Source organism: Anarhichas minor, unplaced genomic scaffold, assembly GCF_050575085.1.
Source record: "Anarhichas minor isolate MPS153535 unplaced genomic scaffold, ASM5057508v1 ptg000010l, whole genome shotgun sequence".
Taxonomy (NCBI): Eukaryota; Metazoa; Chordata; class Actinopteri; order Perciformes; family Anarhichadidae; genus Anarhichas; species Anarhichas minor.
In genome coordinates, this window is record NW_027466456.1 from 13,132,234 (window position 1) to 13,149,697 (window position 17,464).

Below are 17,464 nucleotides of genomic sequence, written 5' to 3' on the forward strand. Positions count from 1 at the left end.
TGTGTGTGTGTGTGTGTGTGTGTGTGTGTGTGTGTGTGTGTGTGTGTGTGTGTGTGTGTGTGTGTGTGTGTGTGTGTGTGCGCGCGCGCGTGCGCAATTGCGTGCCAGCGTGGGTCTGTAATGAGCCCAGCTGAACAGTGGAGCAGGGTGGTGGAGATGAGATGGAGGTCCAGGCATTCAGCCTGTCAGCTCGCAGGCTTTCAACTCAGCCGCTCAGCAGCCTGCAGTCACACATACACACACACACACACACACACTCGCAGTTTTTTCGTCTCTTACTCACTCTTGCACAGACTGGGAGACACACAGACTCTTTGTCTCTTATACAGATGTATGTATTCACAGAGACGCATGGGCATATCCATATGCGCTTGAATTCACGCGCGCACACACACACACATGCAGAGTAAGATAATCATGCACATTCACGCAGATTTGCAGCATTCAAACCGACAACCACTCAGTGACACATCCCGACTCTGAGACACAAGGCTGACAAAAATACACACAAGCGTGCAAAAGACACACTCTGCCTTTCTGGCTGAAGATGGTTACGTATAGGGTAATGGCAGGAGTTGGGTTAAAGAGAAAAAGAATAAAAGAACGGTAGTAACAGGAAAGCGGATGCAATCGTTAGAGGAATGAGAGACTAGCCAATTGGCAGTAATAAGTTGTATAATATACCTGCAATTAACACTTGTAATGAGAGAGGTGTTAACGATGAGTACCAGGGGAAAGGGAGGGAAAGGAAAGGCGAGGAGGAGGGAGAACAAGATGGAAGCAGAAAGACTGCAGGGAGGCTTATGTTGAAAATAATTATGACTATTTCAACATGTAGGCCTTTATAAAGTCTTGGTTATCTATAAAGGCAAGCAAGTCGTGAAACAGAGAGGGGTCGGTGGAGAGCCAAATGGGGGGTGAGTGCTCAGCAGGAAGTTTTAGAAAACATAATGGGAATATAAGGGAATACAGAGAACGCCTTCTGACGATGAGATTAAGTCCTTCTGGCTGCGCTGCTGCCTACAACTTAAAGGCTTATTTGTTAGAACACGTTAGAGCAAAGGTTTACAAACTCCCGCCTTGGGTCTGAAAGAGAAACTAAATCACAGTCTTTGAGATTGCAGCGGAATCCCGCTTGCTGTTTAAAATACAGTATCTGGTAATAGAGCGCAGATTAGATTAGAGAAGGCTCGCGCCATGAATGGAAACTCTCTGGGAAATGCGTCGCAGTGTGTAAATGGTTGTGCAAAAGCTTTAGGTTTGAATTGTTTGTAAGGAAATTGCAGCATGAATCAATAAATGTATTTTAATGATCACCAAGAACATTCAGCAGGGGGTTGGAAGCGTGGGCTTCTTTATACCGGATGGCATCTCACCTCCTATACAACAACCATTACCCTGTTTCGCACAGAATACAGTGTTGTCACAGCCATTCACAATAAAGGAAATCAATCCCAACATGACTTTCAATTTATTTGCATGAATAAGTAATGTGCCCTTGATTTAGCATGCTGAAGGAGTCCTGGCCCAGCACTGCCGCCTTCTTTTACGCCACTATTAGCATAAGAGAGGCTGATTCTTTTTAATCAACTAATAATGAATCTCAGGGGAGCTTGTTCAGACCGCACCATGAGACCTCACAGCTCACACACACACACACACACACAGACGCACATAGGCACAAACACACAATACCAACGGATGACCAATTAAACCAGCAGTCCCCTGTTTATTCTTCCACTTGCTCTCGCTTGCTTCCTCTCTGCCTGTGCAGATGCTGATTATTTTTGGAATGGCAGGTAACACTTCATTATTAAAAACCACACATTTAAGATAAAAGTATTTTCTCTCAACCCAATTAAGTCTTTACCAAAATGAAAAGTGCGAGCTTTAATTTCATTCCCGTAGACTTCAAATCGAATAGCCCCTGTCTGTAATAGTTTTATTAATTGCAATTATATTAGTTCAGTTTCCTCCAACCTGTTAATGTGCAGAGTGGCTCTGGAGAGTTTGTGTGGGTGTGTGTGTGTGCACACATGCGAGTACTGGAGGTGAGTGTGCAGTTACAGTGTTTTCCTACCATTTTACTGCCAGCCGACTTTTCTCCTGAGTTCTTTCCACCTGAGAGCCGTTCTCACCTACCAAGCTCACTTCGACTGTTTGTGCATATTGTAAAAACTCTTCCTCATAGCTCCATCTATCCGTTTCCCCGCACACATTTTGTATATAAGTAAGGGCAAGACTGTTTGGGTTGTTACAAAAAAGCCCCTTTTCTGTAAGGAAAAAACCAACCACAACAAAGCACAACATTAATGTCGGCTTTTACATTCACATGTCTTCATTTGGCTTTTGTGCAAAGCAATGTACAAATTTAGGTACAACAGCTTTTTCAGCTTACCAGGCTCAGAAACAAACCCACCTCTGGTGATGTGCGCAGCGTTTCACGTGATGTTGCTCTAGAATAATACAGAATTTCAACCAAAGACACTGGTGTCTTAAAAAAATGTCCCGACAGGAAAGAGAAAGAGAAGAAAACGGCAACACCAGCTGGGGCAGTGCGGCCGGGCCATCGGTGCCACTGCGGCCGATCGGGATACGATTTGCAGAAGGTCATCAAGGCCCGACGGGCCGCCCGTAAAATCCCTGCCCTGACCCTCACCCAGCAGAGCTATGAAGAGATCCCCCTAGTTTCTACTTTTTCCGCCTGTGTTGTCAAATACTATTTCATTCTACCAATTACTCCACAAGCTAATTTGATAAGTACACCTTCAACTCTAGGGGAAGGAAACAAAATGAGCTGGTGTCACGTTGGATTGTACTGGACACGACAGGCTTAGAGTGAACATCAGGCTCACTAAGTCTCAAACAACTAAAAAAAGTCATAAATGGTATTTAAATAAAATGATGCCATGCTAGGTCGTCAATCTCATATTGTAATCAGACTTGGTATTCAGTCATGTCGTTAAACAGTTGATACATGAGGAGCTTAATTAGTAATCTAAGCGTTACAAATCAGTTTTCAGGTTAATGAACCGTATGGATCCCAAGGAGAATGCGAGACGACGTTGATGACTGTAAACATGTGAAGCACAAGCTCCACGGTGCAGCCGACACACATCGTCATGTGCAGCGATGCCGCTGATGGAGGTTGTACATTCTTCGTATTTCAGTGAGGCTCCACTCTCGTGTTTGCTCGAGAGGACGTGGAATGTGCGGAGTCTGAGAGCCGCTCAGCACTGGTTAGAGGGCTGGTAAAATTTCCATCCCATAACCATGTGTGATTAATATAAAACCTCTGCTGGATTTGCTTGATCGACTTTTACATGGGGAATCACAGCAAAACAGAAAGCAAATGGAAAAAAAATATATATAAATCTCCGAAGCATCCTGCAGTGCATTATGGATGTGATGTTGAGCTGTGGTTTGCCTTTGTGTCCAGTTGGGTGAAGGTCTGATTCTCTGGAGCTCTGCCAGTCCCCATGGCAGTTTGGGATTCTTGAGTTTCCAAACCAGAACCAGAAACTTTTCCGGCTCCACGCTGCTCCCTGGGCGTACTCTCTGACTACTGTTTCAGATCATTACCAAGCCCCAGTAATCAAAACTGATTTATGTATATTTTGCGTGTGCGAGTATGTGTGCTGTTCACGTGCATGCAACTTTGTGGTACAACTGTGCACGATGACATCTAGCCTTATAAAATATGATCTGACGTCAGCTTACTTGGAATTAACAGAGGCAATGCGCTTGAAAGTCTCCCTCTAGTTGTCTTTTTTTAAACTCTTGCTATAATATGGTGAGTATTCCGACCTCTGGATGTGCCACGGTGTGAGACTAGTCCTCCGTTCCTCACCTGCTTCTCTGTTCCGTGTGAGGTGTGGCAGTGACGTTGATGAACTGGGGGGGAAGCATGGGTTTGCATTGCAAAACGTTAACGCTCACTCTCTCTTTGTCCCGTTCTCCCTTTTCTACCTCTGTCTATCTCTCTTCTGTCCTTCTCTCTTGCTCCCTCCTCTCTCGCCCTCCCCCTCTCCCCTCTCCCTCTGTGTTCCAGTGGGTACTCCTTACTACATGTCACCGGAGAGGATACATGAAAACGGATACAACTTCAAATCTGACATCTGGTCGCTAGGATGCCTGCTCTACGAGGTAAACTATGGGAATGTGTGCACACACTGTCACCCTGCAGTCGACTGTAGGAGTGACGTGAGAACACGTTGGCTCAGACACACACACACGCAAACAAACAAACCATCCTCAATATAACGGAGTACTGTAAGAAAACATATACAAATACGCCTGCACTCTCCCACACGGTTGTACTGTATTGTATTCGCCTCCACTACAAGTCATAATGTGCAAAATAAAAAATACACACTTTAATACATAGTAATAATGTCTTTACATGGTATGTTGCATTTCTTTACCGGGCATCCCTCCCGTTCCTTACTTCTTTCTCTTGAGACTCTTTGAGTTAAAGTTCCTTAGCCTGGGAACCTGCTAAATGTTGAAAAGCTGCCGAGTGAAGGGAACTGACATGGCCATGTGTTTTAGATGAGGCCGCGTAGTGACACTGACTAGTTTGATTAGTCGGGAGCCAAACACCACGGGGCTCTGCTGTGGACCACACTGAGTGGAAACAAGGCCGTGGAGGAGCACGCAGTGGAGGGAACAAAGAGGAAAGAGTGAGGAGCAGAGCAATGATAGACATGCATGATGACAGTCAATCTGATGTTTCACCTTGCCAACCTTGACACACACACACACACACACACACACATATTTTCAAAGACACACTGTTGGTCAAGGAAACACCCACATTTCCCTGCCCTCCTCTCTCCTGACTCCCCTGAGTTGCTGATCACTTGGGCTGCGATTCAACGCACCAGTGACTACACCTTCTCCACAGCGCCTCGGGCGCGGAGAGGTGGCGGAACGTGCAGGGAAGAGGTTTGTGCTCAGCTTGCAGGTCATGGCTGCACAGAGACCACAGTCCTTCATGCTAATTAGTTCCCCACAATGCACTGCGGCAATGCAAGGGCTGTGGTTGGCTGAAAGCGGCGGACGCTGTAGGTCACATTGTGATTGGGTACTTTTTATGCGTTTGCGTTTTACATGGAATATCCTACTTTTGCTTTGAATTCAAAACAGATTGCTCTAGTTTATATAACGTCTGTTGCATAGTGTATGCAGGTATGAGGGGTGCGTAACCCCACCTGCACAGCACAGTGTTCTTTCATTAAGCTCATTTTAATGTGGCCAATTTTGTTAGGAGAGAGTTTTTGTTTATTTAGGTTTAGTTCAAACTAATTGTGACATTAAAAACATTTGGCTTGGTTTAGTTATATTTGAAGATCCATGGTGCAGCTTGATGTCTTACATGTGATCATTTTGAAATTGTGATGTTAGTGCATGTGCAGCCTGAGCATTGATTGTTTCACAGTTTCAGATGGGCCACAGTCCACTGATCTTTTATGACTTTCGCCCTGAAGACAACTGTGAGGGGTCACAGTCTGGACTGAGCACAGAGAAGGCAAGATGGAGGCCAGGGATGAGGAGAGGGAAGGGGCGAGAGCAAAAGTGGGGGAAAAAAGAAAAGAAATAGTTGGAGACTTGTTGCTCCCTCGGGAGGTCAGGAGGCAGGGAATAAAGATGTAAGGGTGAAAAAGTTTAAGAATCTATATAGGAACAATATAGGAAGCCAGAAAAGGGGAAAAGGCAGAAGAAGCCTTAGGAGAGAAGGAAAAGAAAGAGGAGATGGAAGGTTAGAGAGAAAGAGAGAGCACAGGGGGAGAAATGGAAGGTGAAATAACAAATAGGGCGATCCGGGGTATAGATTGCTGGAGAGAATAAAAAAAAATGGGGGGTGTTCATTCAGAGGGAAAGACGCGTAACTCCAGTCATCAGGTCAAGGTGAGCCATGCAAGGAGCCTGTGGAGATAAAGATTTTACAACCTTATTGTTACCGGAGCAGTGCTCACCACGCCACGCATATTCTCTTTGAAGAGCAGACCCTTGCTTTCCACTCGTCTTGGTAAGAGGGCACCACAGTGCCTTCAGTATCAGGAAACTTAGCTCTCTCTCTCTCTCTCTCCAAAACTCTCCCCCATTCCTCTTTGCTCTATTCTCCTGCTCTATATGTTCCCCTCCATATGGCTCCCTTTTCCTGATTTAACTTGCAGGCATAAGGAAATCCACGCCTGATCCCTTTTGTGCTCATTGATTTCTTTCTGAACATACAGTAGGGGCTGAGGATTTTGCTAGTGTATGTTTTTCTGTGTATCCCAGGGATTTTGGTTCCTTATGTGTGAAATGAAATCGCTCAATTTGAGAGAGCCTGCATTTTTCATTCTTGTTCCTGGGAGTTGGGCTGAGGTCCGACGGGTTCGTCCAACAATACCTGCGTCTTATCGTCATCTCCCATTCGGTTTCATCCTCTCCTTTTTTATTTGTTTTGTCCCGCCTCATTACATCACCTGACCCTGCCCTGTGGCCCCTCACCCAAACCTGCTGGACCGTGGTAAACAGGGACGCTGCAGTCGCAGGGATCGTCTCCCAGGGTGAGCAGGAAGGTAAAGGGCGAGCTCGCTCACATGCCAGTCGATGAGATTGCGGTCTCCCAGCGCTCTCGGTCATAACCACCGCATATACGCACATTCGCCCCCCTCGCTCAGTGTTTTCTGTATAAAAGAAATGCATTTTACACACAGACTGTAGGTCTCCATAGCTTGTTTAGATGTTTTGTGGTTGCCGTGTTTTATATAAAGGTTAGCAGGGGAGGAGAATATCTTGGAAAAGCTTTACTGGAATGTGTCTCCTTCCTGTAGGAGCTCAGCCATCCATACCTCTGACTGTGCCCCTGCCTCATTCCTCTCCCTCCCGTCTTGTTTTGCTGTTGGTTTTATGAGGCCCAAAATGCTGGGTTCTTGGCAGCTGGCGTTTGCATGTGATGAGTTGGCCCTGTGGCTAGCTCCTTTTATGCTTTTGAAAATGCGAGTGGGATTTTTGCAAGCAAAGACTGCTGTCTGTGGAAAGCCTTGGTATCCTTTTATCTGTTTCATGCAGTCTGTGTAGTTTTGATGCGCTAATGTTCGTGTTCCTCCAACCAGCGTCGGTATCAAGCAGTGCCAAATCTACCAATTTATCTACGTCACCTGTGTCCAATGTGCCTTACTCCTCCTCTTTGTATTTGTTCGTCTTTTTTCTGTCCATACCTTCCTTCCTGCTCTCTGCCTTCAGCTTATTAACAACATTGGGCAGTTGTGCCTGTATGAGCCCACTGCACGTCCACGTTTTGAAACTCTAGAGTCTATTTAATGGAGCACTTTGACATATTGTGAAATGCACTTATTCCCCTTTTTTGCTGAAAACCACACATTGTCGTTTTTACACTTCAGTTGTTGTAATGATTAAACAAAGATGTAATGTGTTAATGAGCTTTAGAGGTGCTTATAGGTGGGTCTTATTACCGTCGGACAGAACCCGGCTAGCTGATTCCAGTTTTTGTGCTAAGACGGACATGATGAGTGGCGTTGACTTTCTCATTTAACTCTCAGCGAGGCAGCAGATGTCCAAAAATACTGAACTATTCCTGTAAATTTCACAGTTCAAGTCCAACACTTGGTTGAGCTGCAGTGAGATCGGGACATGCGAACACATCCAGTTTTCCTCAAAAGTTCAACCCACTGGAACAATCTGGCACTTTTAAGTCATTCCTCTTCTTGTTATCTTTCTTCCCTTTTTAGTTTGTGGAAGTAGCCGAGTGATGACTCCACTGGGTGTAGGTATATTTTTAATGACTGTCCCTACACTGTGACGTATCGCCTTGATTAATATATCATCATAAAACCACATGAAGGACCAATGAGCACATAAAAAAGTCATGCTCTGCTCACTTGTACTGTGTGTGTGTGTGTGTGTGTGTGTGTGTGTGTGTGTGTGTGTGTGTGTGTGTGTGTGTGTGTGTGTGTGTGTGTGTGTGTGTGTGTGTGTGTGTGTGTGGGGGGGAGATAAAATGAACCTCTATTTGCATGTGTCTGTTAACATTTAGGTATTTTTGTTGCATGCGCCTATAATTGTATATTTGTGTGTTTATAAATGAGAACTTGAGAGAAACCCTTCGGTCCCAGGCTGTAAGGGCTCCAGGGATATGGGGGGGGGCCCCTCCTCTTAATTGGCGTACAGGGAGAGAAGCTAGAGAGAGAGGGATCAGTGTTAATTACACTGGAAGGCCACATCCAGACCTTTTACACGGACAGGGATGCTGGCTTTACATGCCTGGGCTGGGGAGAGCTCAACCTGGCCAGCTGATGAAGAGCCGAGGAACAAAGGAGGGAGGGGGTGTGTGTGTGTGTGTGTGTGTGTGTGTGTGTGTGTGTGTGTGTGTGTGTGTGTGTGTGTGTGTGTGTTCTGCCACCAGCAGCTCACACCCCTTAGACAGACAGCAGGCATGCGTGTGCATTGTATGTCTCGAATATCAATGAACCGTACACACACACACTCATACACACACAGTCTCATGCTCACCAGGGCCTCAGAGGTCAGAGAGTGAGTCAATCATCTAACCCATTGCGACGACACAGTCTGAAAAAAGGAGTAAGTGTGTGTATGTATGTGTATTTGTATGTGTGTGTGTGTGCGCGCTGAGAGCAGGGGGCCGGCAGCTGTCAGGAGCTAGGAGCAGCAGGCACTAATGAAGCAGATGAATAGTGCAAAAACTCCCAAATACAAACAGGACAGTTGACATTTTTCATCTGTCAAAAGCAGAAGATGCATGAAAATACGATGGGGTCTTGTTTAACCCTTTGCCTCCTGGTGTCTATAGCTGGCTGATTTCCTTCCTTTTTCTTTCTCACTTTCTTTTTTTCTCGCTTACTGAGACATTTGTTGTTTTGGGAAGCGCTATCTAGCCCTTACACACAAACCCACACTACCTGTTATACACCACTAACAGTTGTAAATATATTTGTTACAAAGCAATTAAGAGTGTTTTTTCCCCACACGGTCCTTTCCGAGTCATTGAAGGGAATTTTTACTGAAAGTAGTCAGCGTTTTCTGTTTAAGCACGGGCACTTAACTCTTCCATACCGTTCTGAAAGAAAGCCAGCTGAGTCCGCTTGGCTCTGCCCTCTAGTTGTTGTTTTTTTTGAGAGCTCAGTTTATTTGTTGGAAAGTGATTATTTTCTAAAAAACGTTTCCTGACCTCACTGGACTGGTGACATATTTTTAAGCTGCCTTATTAGCTGGTGATTTTAATTGCCAATATAAACTCTAATTGTTTTTGAAAAATAGTGGACTGATAATTTGAATGTGCGTCGCTCACTGCAGAATCAAATGTGAGATGTAAGGTTACAGATATGGAGCTTTGTTAGTACTAGAAGTGCATCATTGCTGACACACACAGGAATACACATTTCCTCACACATCTCATCCCTGTCAACCGCCTGCTGTGCCAGTCTCCGTTGTAATTGTTGGAGCAGAGGGAGAGGGGTGTCCGATGGGAGATGGAGAGAGGGAGATCCTCTTTACTTAGTGTTCACATGTGCTTCTCTGAGGATATACTGTATTTATGCGAGTGTTTGATTAAGGCTGCGGATGGATGTGTGACGGTAAATCCCGTCCAGAGGAGAGATGGCCCACTGAGATTCTGCTGCCGTCATCTTGACGGCCCACTGGAAGCTGTGACAGAGATCCTGTCAAAATCTGCCCAGTAGGGAATACCATCTCTTCCGTCTCTGCACCATCAATGTTTTACACATTTTTCAGTGAAGACTGAAACGAAGACACCGCCTAAAAGTTAGCACTTTTTGGGCGGTGACGAAGGGTTACATTTGTAGCCACATTTTTTTTTTTTTTAGCAGTAATAGTTCTTGTGACTTTATGGTCAAGCTGACGAAGAGGCCTGTTGACAAATGACATTTTTTTTATTGACTTCCTCGAGCAGTAGCTTTGAGTGGTTCAATGAGTCCTTGGTTGCTGTTAAAATGTTCACATGGCTCACAGGGTAGCCTGGTAGCCTGTCCCTGTTAACAGACAGCTTCTGTTATTCTGCCTCTATTTCCTTTATGGTCCTATTTTCATAGCTGGCACATTCACACTAACCTGCTGTATTCTGGATGGAACCGTTCCATTTGGACCCATATGTGAACACATTGTTCTTTTTTCACACTACCAATTAACAGACTGTCAAACACATACTGTACATCCTCAGATAATCATGTAGGGACCCCTGGGGGGGGGGGGGGGGGAGTAAAAATAATGTGTAAAAAAAAAAAATCTAAAAAGAATCTGCGCACTATAATAAACTTATTATGTGGTTTTCTTTATTTTGTTCTTTTATAGCAATGCCTGCTTTTTGTTTTAATTCATAAAGATACGTCTGCTATCAATTACCAAATCCGATGTTTAAAAACATTCATCGACATCATGTTTAAGTTTGAGACCGTCCACTAAAGGCTCTAGATCCTGTTTGACTTTGGTCCAGAAGACTCTTTATGCATTTCTGAGTTCCTGCCCTAGAACAGGTGCAGGCCATGACATGTAATATATCGTTTTCACACACGTATACGTATTCGACTGGGCAAAAACTGATGATATGTTGGTGATACACTTGCTGCAACCTCTTCCTATGTAATACTATGTAAATAAATGAAAACCAAGTCAACAAGCTACAACATCCCCGAGCAGCTCATCATCATCAACACTGACAGCCATGTTTATTTATCATCAGTTAAGCTATTTGGCCCAACACATAAGCCTAACGCAGTGTTTCTTTTTTTCGATAGCACTGAATCAGAAAAACAATGTGTGCTTGTTATGCAAGGCTGCTGCTGGCTTCGCCTCGCGCATGCACATTTAAACAATAAGAAGTGAGTCAGTCACTAACCCTGGCAGAAATGGCGTGCTATATTTTCTATTCTTAGACGGGCTGAAGGGATTCTTCACCTATTTCCACTCAGCAAAAGTCCCCTTATCCTTTCCACTCTTCCTCCCCGTTCCCATCTGCACCTCCTCTGCTCTGCTTGCTTGCGTTTGTTTTCCAGAGGATACAGTTTTCTCGCTGGCTGCTCCAGCAAACTGAGAAATTCTCTCCTCTCATATGCCTGCACCCCTCTCCTCACTTTCTGCTCTGCTTTTTCGCAAACTCTGTGTCTCTACGTCTCTATACCTCCCGAGTTTTCGAGGCAGTGCAGCAGAAAGGGCTCGGGGAAAACACATAAGCTGAGAGAGCGCTCATGGATTTTTCTGTTTTGGTTCACTTGAATTTTGGACCACCGCTCATTCCACAACAAACCCCCCCCCCCCCATAAATAAGTGTGTGCTGATTTGATATGTACACACACCTTTGGACATACAGTGTATCGACTCGTTGTCTTTATTTGTCTCTCACACCCAGCTTTTATCAATAAGTCGGATACCTCGATAGCACTGAACTGTGCAGGTTCTACTCGTAACATACTGTACAGTGTCTTCTGTATAGCACTTGTTGAACATTTGACTGGCTGTTTTCAAGTTTTCACTTTGCTCTCTCACACCCCGTCTTTTTTTGTCTTTCCCTTATATCTTTACATTTCAGATGGCAGCCCTGCAGAGTCCGTTCTACGGGGATAAGATGAACCTTTACTCCCTTTGTAAGAAGATAGAACAGTGTGACTACCCCCCTCTTCCCTCAGACCACTACTCAGAGGAGGTATGTACTGTAAGAGTTGCCTTTTACTGCGACGGTAAGTAGATATGGAGCTGCTCAGCGTCTTAAAATGACTCCTGAACTCCTCCTAAAAGAAACTTAAAAAGAAGTCTTAGCATATTTTAAGTGAGCTATACCGTTTTAAGCAGCGGTGGACGGTTTCGCAGATTTTTACTTATTAAACTTATTTTTTATTTTTTTTTAATATATGAGTGAAATCCACCCAGCTGTCTGAGCTACAGTACAGTATGATGTTGCTCCGTGATCAAAAGAGCGGCGGCTATGATTCTACCCGTCTGAAAATGAAATGCACATATCAAAAGCATCTGGCCACGCTGCAAAGTAGGGTGAAACTAAATGGGCTGGAGTGTCATGTTTCCCTAACTAAATGTTAGATCATCTGCTGTAGTTCTGTGTACACATGCACACAAATGTAATGTAGTCGGGCTGCGGTTAAAGATCGCCGTATTGCTGATTGCCGGTGACGTGTGTGTGTGTGTGTGCGTGTGTGTGTGTGCATGTGTGTGTGTGCATGCGCATGGCTTTGTGTTTGCATGCCCTTTTTGTGTGGGTGGCATTTTTTCCCCCCAACATTTCTGTCTTTTTCCTCTTAAAAACATTATGTCAAGTGTACGCACATGCAAAAACTCAGGCACTGACTCAAAGGCACACACACACACACACACACTGCAGACATTACATCCATTAAGCAATGTCAATGTGCTTTCTTATGGGCAGACTAAGCTTTGTGAGTTATAGCAAGTTGTGTAGTCCATGAAATATCAGAAAATAGTGACAAAATGCCACGGATACGTTTTTAGAGCCCGTGGTGACATCTTCAAATAATTTTTTCTCCTCTAATTAACAGTCCAGAACTGGAAGATATTCACTTTGCAATTATGTAAATCTGAGACAAACAGCACAACCTCACATTTAAGAGCCTGAAACCAGCAAACGTTTGACATTTTCTACTTTAACGATTAATTCACATTTAAACAATTCTTAAAATTGTTGCCAATTACTTTTCAAGTCAATGAATCAGTTATTTTGTCATTTCTAAATGACATATATACTACATTACAACTAACCTTTTGGAAACCTGCTGAGTTGTTTAATCCAGTACAGTGAGCATCAAGTGTGCATTATTCTTCAGCAAACATTTTTGTTGTATTGGTTTTATTAACAGTGGGAAATGAAAGGAAACAGATGGAGGCTGTGTAACATAACTGCATTAATTACATACCTGTATTTACATACATGTCATATAGTTATGGGGCTCAAACCTGGAAACACACTGGTATGGTTCTTTATCTCTATCTGGGCTCTACTATCAGAGGAACTGCATGCACAAGTCCACCGTGGCCAAGTGTAAGTAGCTGTCGTTATTCATGTGTCTCTAGTGAAATAGTGAACCCTGATGAGAGGCTTTGTTATTCTGTGGTATTTACTTCATTACGTCCATAAAGGCTAATTGCGTGGTGTCTCAAGCCTCTGTAGTGTCTATGTGTGTGTTTTTGTATGTGCAAGAGCAATTGTGCAAGTGTATATTTTGCTACAAGAGCTCTCTCTCCACACACACACACACACACACACACGCACATGCACGCACCACGCTGAGCTCCTGCGTTGCCCCACATGTCACCCCCATCCAGGAGAAAGGGAGACAAAGCGAAAGAGAGAGGGAATGATAGAGCGAGAGACAGGGCGATGGAGAGATGGAGATGAGGGGGGTGCCTGCAGCGCCTGTCTGGATGTAAACAATGCTCCTGAAGGATCGGCAGCAAACTGTCAGCTGCTCATCTTTGTTGTGTCATTTAACCATCTCCGTCTATGCTCCCCCCCCCCCCCCCCCCCCATGCCTCCCTTCACCAGCTTCTACCCCCCCCCCCCCCCCCCTTCCATCCCTCCACCTGACACTCCCCCCCTCCTACTCGCCATGCAAAGAAGCGCATGAATATTTTACATATCTGCACCCCCCCCCCCCCATATCTCCATTCTGTGGGACTAATTCTCAGACTGTCTGAATTTGCATCTTTCTCTCACTTTCTCTCTCGCTCTCACACACAAACACAGCGGCTGACGAGAACTCGTCCGAGCCTGAGCCACGCAACAGCGGCCAGGAAGTCGGCAGAGGGTTACCATAGCGACCTCGCGTAGATGTTTTTATTTATTTATTTATTTTGCTTTTCTCTCCATCTTTTATGCTCTTCTCTTTTTTTTTTTTAATGATGGCGGTGGCTGTTCCGCCTGCGAGCCTGTCTATCTATCTGCTCCAATCAGCCGCTTCGCTCGGCTTCAAGTGTAAGTGCTGTCTCCGGATGGCAATGGAGTGGCAGCAGTGTGTGTGTGCGCGGGGGGTGGGGGCTCAAATAATAATGGATTGAGAAAAATAAGTGATTAGTGCACTAACGCGGCCTCACGTCGTCGTCTCAGCTCGATTACTTGTTGCCTCGTTATTGCTTAAGGCTGCGTAAGAGCTCATCTAGAGGAGAGAGAGGTTTGTTCATCTCTGGAGTTGCTCTTTTGCAGTTCGGTCTCACTGGCGTGTCACTGACTGTTTCGTTTCTCTCTCTCTTCCTCCCAACCAACAACCCTCCTCCTGTCCCTCTCACCAGCTGAGGAACGTGGTAGATATGTGCATCAACCCCGACCCGGAGAAGAGGCCGGACATCGCCTACGTGTACGACATTGCCAAACACATGCAGAACCAGACACAGGGCAGCTAAGCCCGGAGTTTCACACACATAGCTCGCAGAACTCCTCCCCCACTTCTCTCCCTGCTTTTCATGCTCGACTCGGACACATCTGTCTGCTTTTATACAATTTAGCTCTTTGTGATAAGTAGTATGTGTTACGGATTTATTTTCAAGGTGATACAGTTTACAACATCCAAAACCTTCTCTGCCCTAGGATAAAGACTATAGAGATTATACCTTTTTTATCAGATGGACCTCTGATTCCTTAGACTTCAATACTGTTACAGCACTGAACATCAGTGTTCTGTAACTCACTGATGTGTTATTTGCGATGGCTTTTAAATGCATGTCCTCTGTATTTCCATGTAGTGAAGTTAAGCCGTTCTTCAGCAGCCGCTGTGAGCAGATGCTATTTAAAGCAGACAAACTGGAGAATTGAATTCTTTTTTTTTTTTTTTTTTAAAGGGAAAGTTAGGTGTTACATGCTCCCGATCCTCAAAACAGTTAATCAAGACAAAGATCAGGTACATATAAAAATGACCTTTTGAGAGTTTGGTAGGACTCATGAGACCTGTGGTCAGCAGCAAAAGATAAAAAAGACCATGAAAACTGAGGGCAATAGTTAAATTGGAGTGGAGAGATTTGAGTGTTTTTGATGGCTGAAGCGTTGCCGTGTTGCACTTTCTACCCTGGTAATGGGAGGCTGGCAGGGTGATCATGTCTAATGAATGTATTCGGAAAGGAAGGATGATTTAGAGGGTAGACTAGAGATGTGCCGGGGGGAGAACATGGGCAAATGTCTCCACAACACTTTGAATGCAAGTCATTTTGACACCGATGTATTGTCTTTGAAAAATTCAGAATATCTCTTCTTTTTTTGACAGCCTAGAAGGAGCGGTAAGCTTTAAGAAAAGCAGTTTTACGTCTGCTGTTTACCTTAGTCACTGACACCAAAAGACTTCTTCCGTGGTTTAACTTAAGGTATTTTTCCTTTTTTTTGTAAATCACAACGAAGACATGACAAAAAAAAGAAGAATCTAAAGTCAAAATGCAAAGTTCTCCATCACGGTCCAGTGGCTGCATTTGACCCCCCAGACAGTTAGTCTGTTTTGTGATCGTTAATGTCGCGTAAGTTTGCAGCGTCGTCGTCTTGTTAAGTAACAAACATGTTGAAGAGAGAGCAGATCCTCGCCTTTGTGAAGCCGTCCATGTCGTAAGTAAATCACAGCGTACCTAACCTTTGAGATACCAAAGAGAAAGTCACACATGGAAAGAGCAGTTTATATATGTTAAGGCGTCTTTCATGAAAATATTATGTTAAAGTGTTGTACTGAGAAAAGCAAGCACCAACGGTCCTCTTTTTGTTTTACTGTACATATTGTAGCGTAGACGTTCCGATAGATTCAATGCTGTCGGGTTTTAGGAACCCTTTATTCATTTGGTGGAACAGCTTTTTTCTTTTCTTTTTTACAGTGAGTAGGTTTACACCAGTGGGTCACGAATACACAACACTCACGACCACTAGTTTACAAAATAACAACGATACCACATGAAAGGTATAGAAAGTAATTAATGATCAATGACGCTTTAATTTAGCGTCTTACCAAAACGTCTTTAAACGTCATCAAATAGCCTGTTAACCGCTCATTGGAGTTATTGTACGTGTATGCCCCATGTTTCTTTTTCTACTTAACCTTCAATACTACTTACATGTGTTATATTCAAAATCAAAGCTTATAAGTGCAAGAAAATGTAAGTTATTTTGTTTTGGTCAGCATAACATTTTGACGTGTGTTGATAGTTATTTGTCTTGAGACTTGCAAATACAATGTTAACCTTTCTTCCCCCCCCCCACTGCAGTAAAACTGTTTTGTTTTCAGTTCATATCTTGTTCATGTTCTTCAGCTGTTTGTCTCTACATTCTCCTGACGACAGCATCTGTAACATTTAACTTTTTAATCACTTTTTAGATATTGAGTTTTGATGCTTTACAGAACTCCTTAAATACATTATTTACCAGCAAAATACTAAAATGCTGACTCTTTTTTTTATTGACATGTAAGTGAATGCCCATTCACAACGCCAACGCACCATCGTCAGTTATGAAAATGCCCCAGAAAAGAATATTCATTGAACGTCGCCTAGTTAGTTATTAACATGCAGTATATGCAGTGCATAGTCGAGTTTTCATTGAATTTCTTTAAATCTTCACTCGCAGGTTTATAGCACACAGCGCAGAGTCACTTTTAAGGATTATGGCCATTTGTTGGTGGGGAGCGTTTTTGTCTTTGTGTAACATGTGACCGTGCTCTCCTCGATCTCTGCCGTTTACCTCGGCTCAGTTTGCTCGTCCACAGGCCCTCTGGGTAGTCCACAAATTAGAACATTGCAAATAATATTTATTGTTTTGGTTGTTTTTGTTGTTTTCTGAACATCATGTCAAATTAAAGACCCTCATCACAAACTCCTTGTATACTGACTAAATGCAATAAAGCTTTCAAACTTCTGTCGCCTCTTACAGCGAGTGCTCTCACTGGGTTCAAATGAGTTTCACATCTCAACACTTGATCTCCAAGAAATGCAGTAGTAAAAAAAAAAAAAAAAAAAGTACACTCCGGTAACGTTTATGCCAAAACGTTACCAAGGCCGGCCGGTATGATGTAGTTGCAGCGCCGTGGCAGTTTCACACCTGCAGTTCTGAAGCAGTTGGGCTGTTTGTAAGGAAGGACTAAACCTTCGGAGGCCAGAATGAGCCTTCGAAGCAATTTTCTATTGGTCTACAAGTTCATGTGATATGTATTTTTGCAGTGATAGAATGCCACCTGAACATGGATACCTATAAATATGATGTCGTGTTATAGTTCCTGACTAGTTGGAACTTGAGGATGGCCTTAATGCTATTTACCCACTCGCAGCACAATGGCTTCTTATGTGATACTAGCGGCTACATGGAATAAACTACGTCGTCTCCAGATCTGGATTAAAGGAAGCTGCTTTTGTCCTCTACATGAACATGCAAAGAAGTGATTATGTCTTCCAACAAGAAAAGATTAAATGTGATTTTTTTACTATTTCATTTTTGAGT

The 17,464-nt window shown here is 43.9% G+C and overlaps 1 protein-coding gene across 4 annotated transcripts in view; it reads left to right on the forward strand.

The window, feature by feature from the left end:
- Positions 1-16,885, forward strand: part of nek7 (NIMA-related kinase 7) — a 54,698-nt gene extending 37,813 nt beyond the window's left edge. For all 4 annotated transcript variants that reach the window (XM_076088253.1, XM_076088252.1, XM_076088254.1 and 1 more), the window contains 3 exons: positions 4,052-4,146; positions 11,573-11,686; positions 14,299-16,885. In XM_076088253.1, the coding sequence (XP_075944368.1) occupies positions 4,052-4,146; positions 11,573-11,686; positions 14,299-14,409 (320 nt within the window). In that variant the 3' untranslated portion in view covers positions 14,410-16,885. The remainder of the gene's footprint in view (positions 1-4,051; positions 4,147-11,572; positions 11,687-14,298) is intronic.
- The last annotated feature ends 579 nt before the right edge of the window (positions 16,886-17,464 follow it).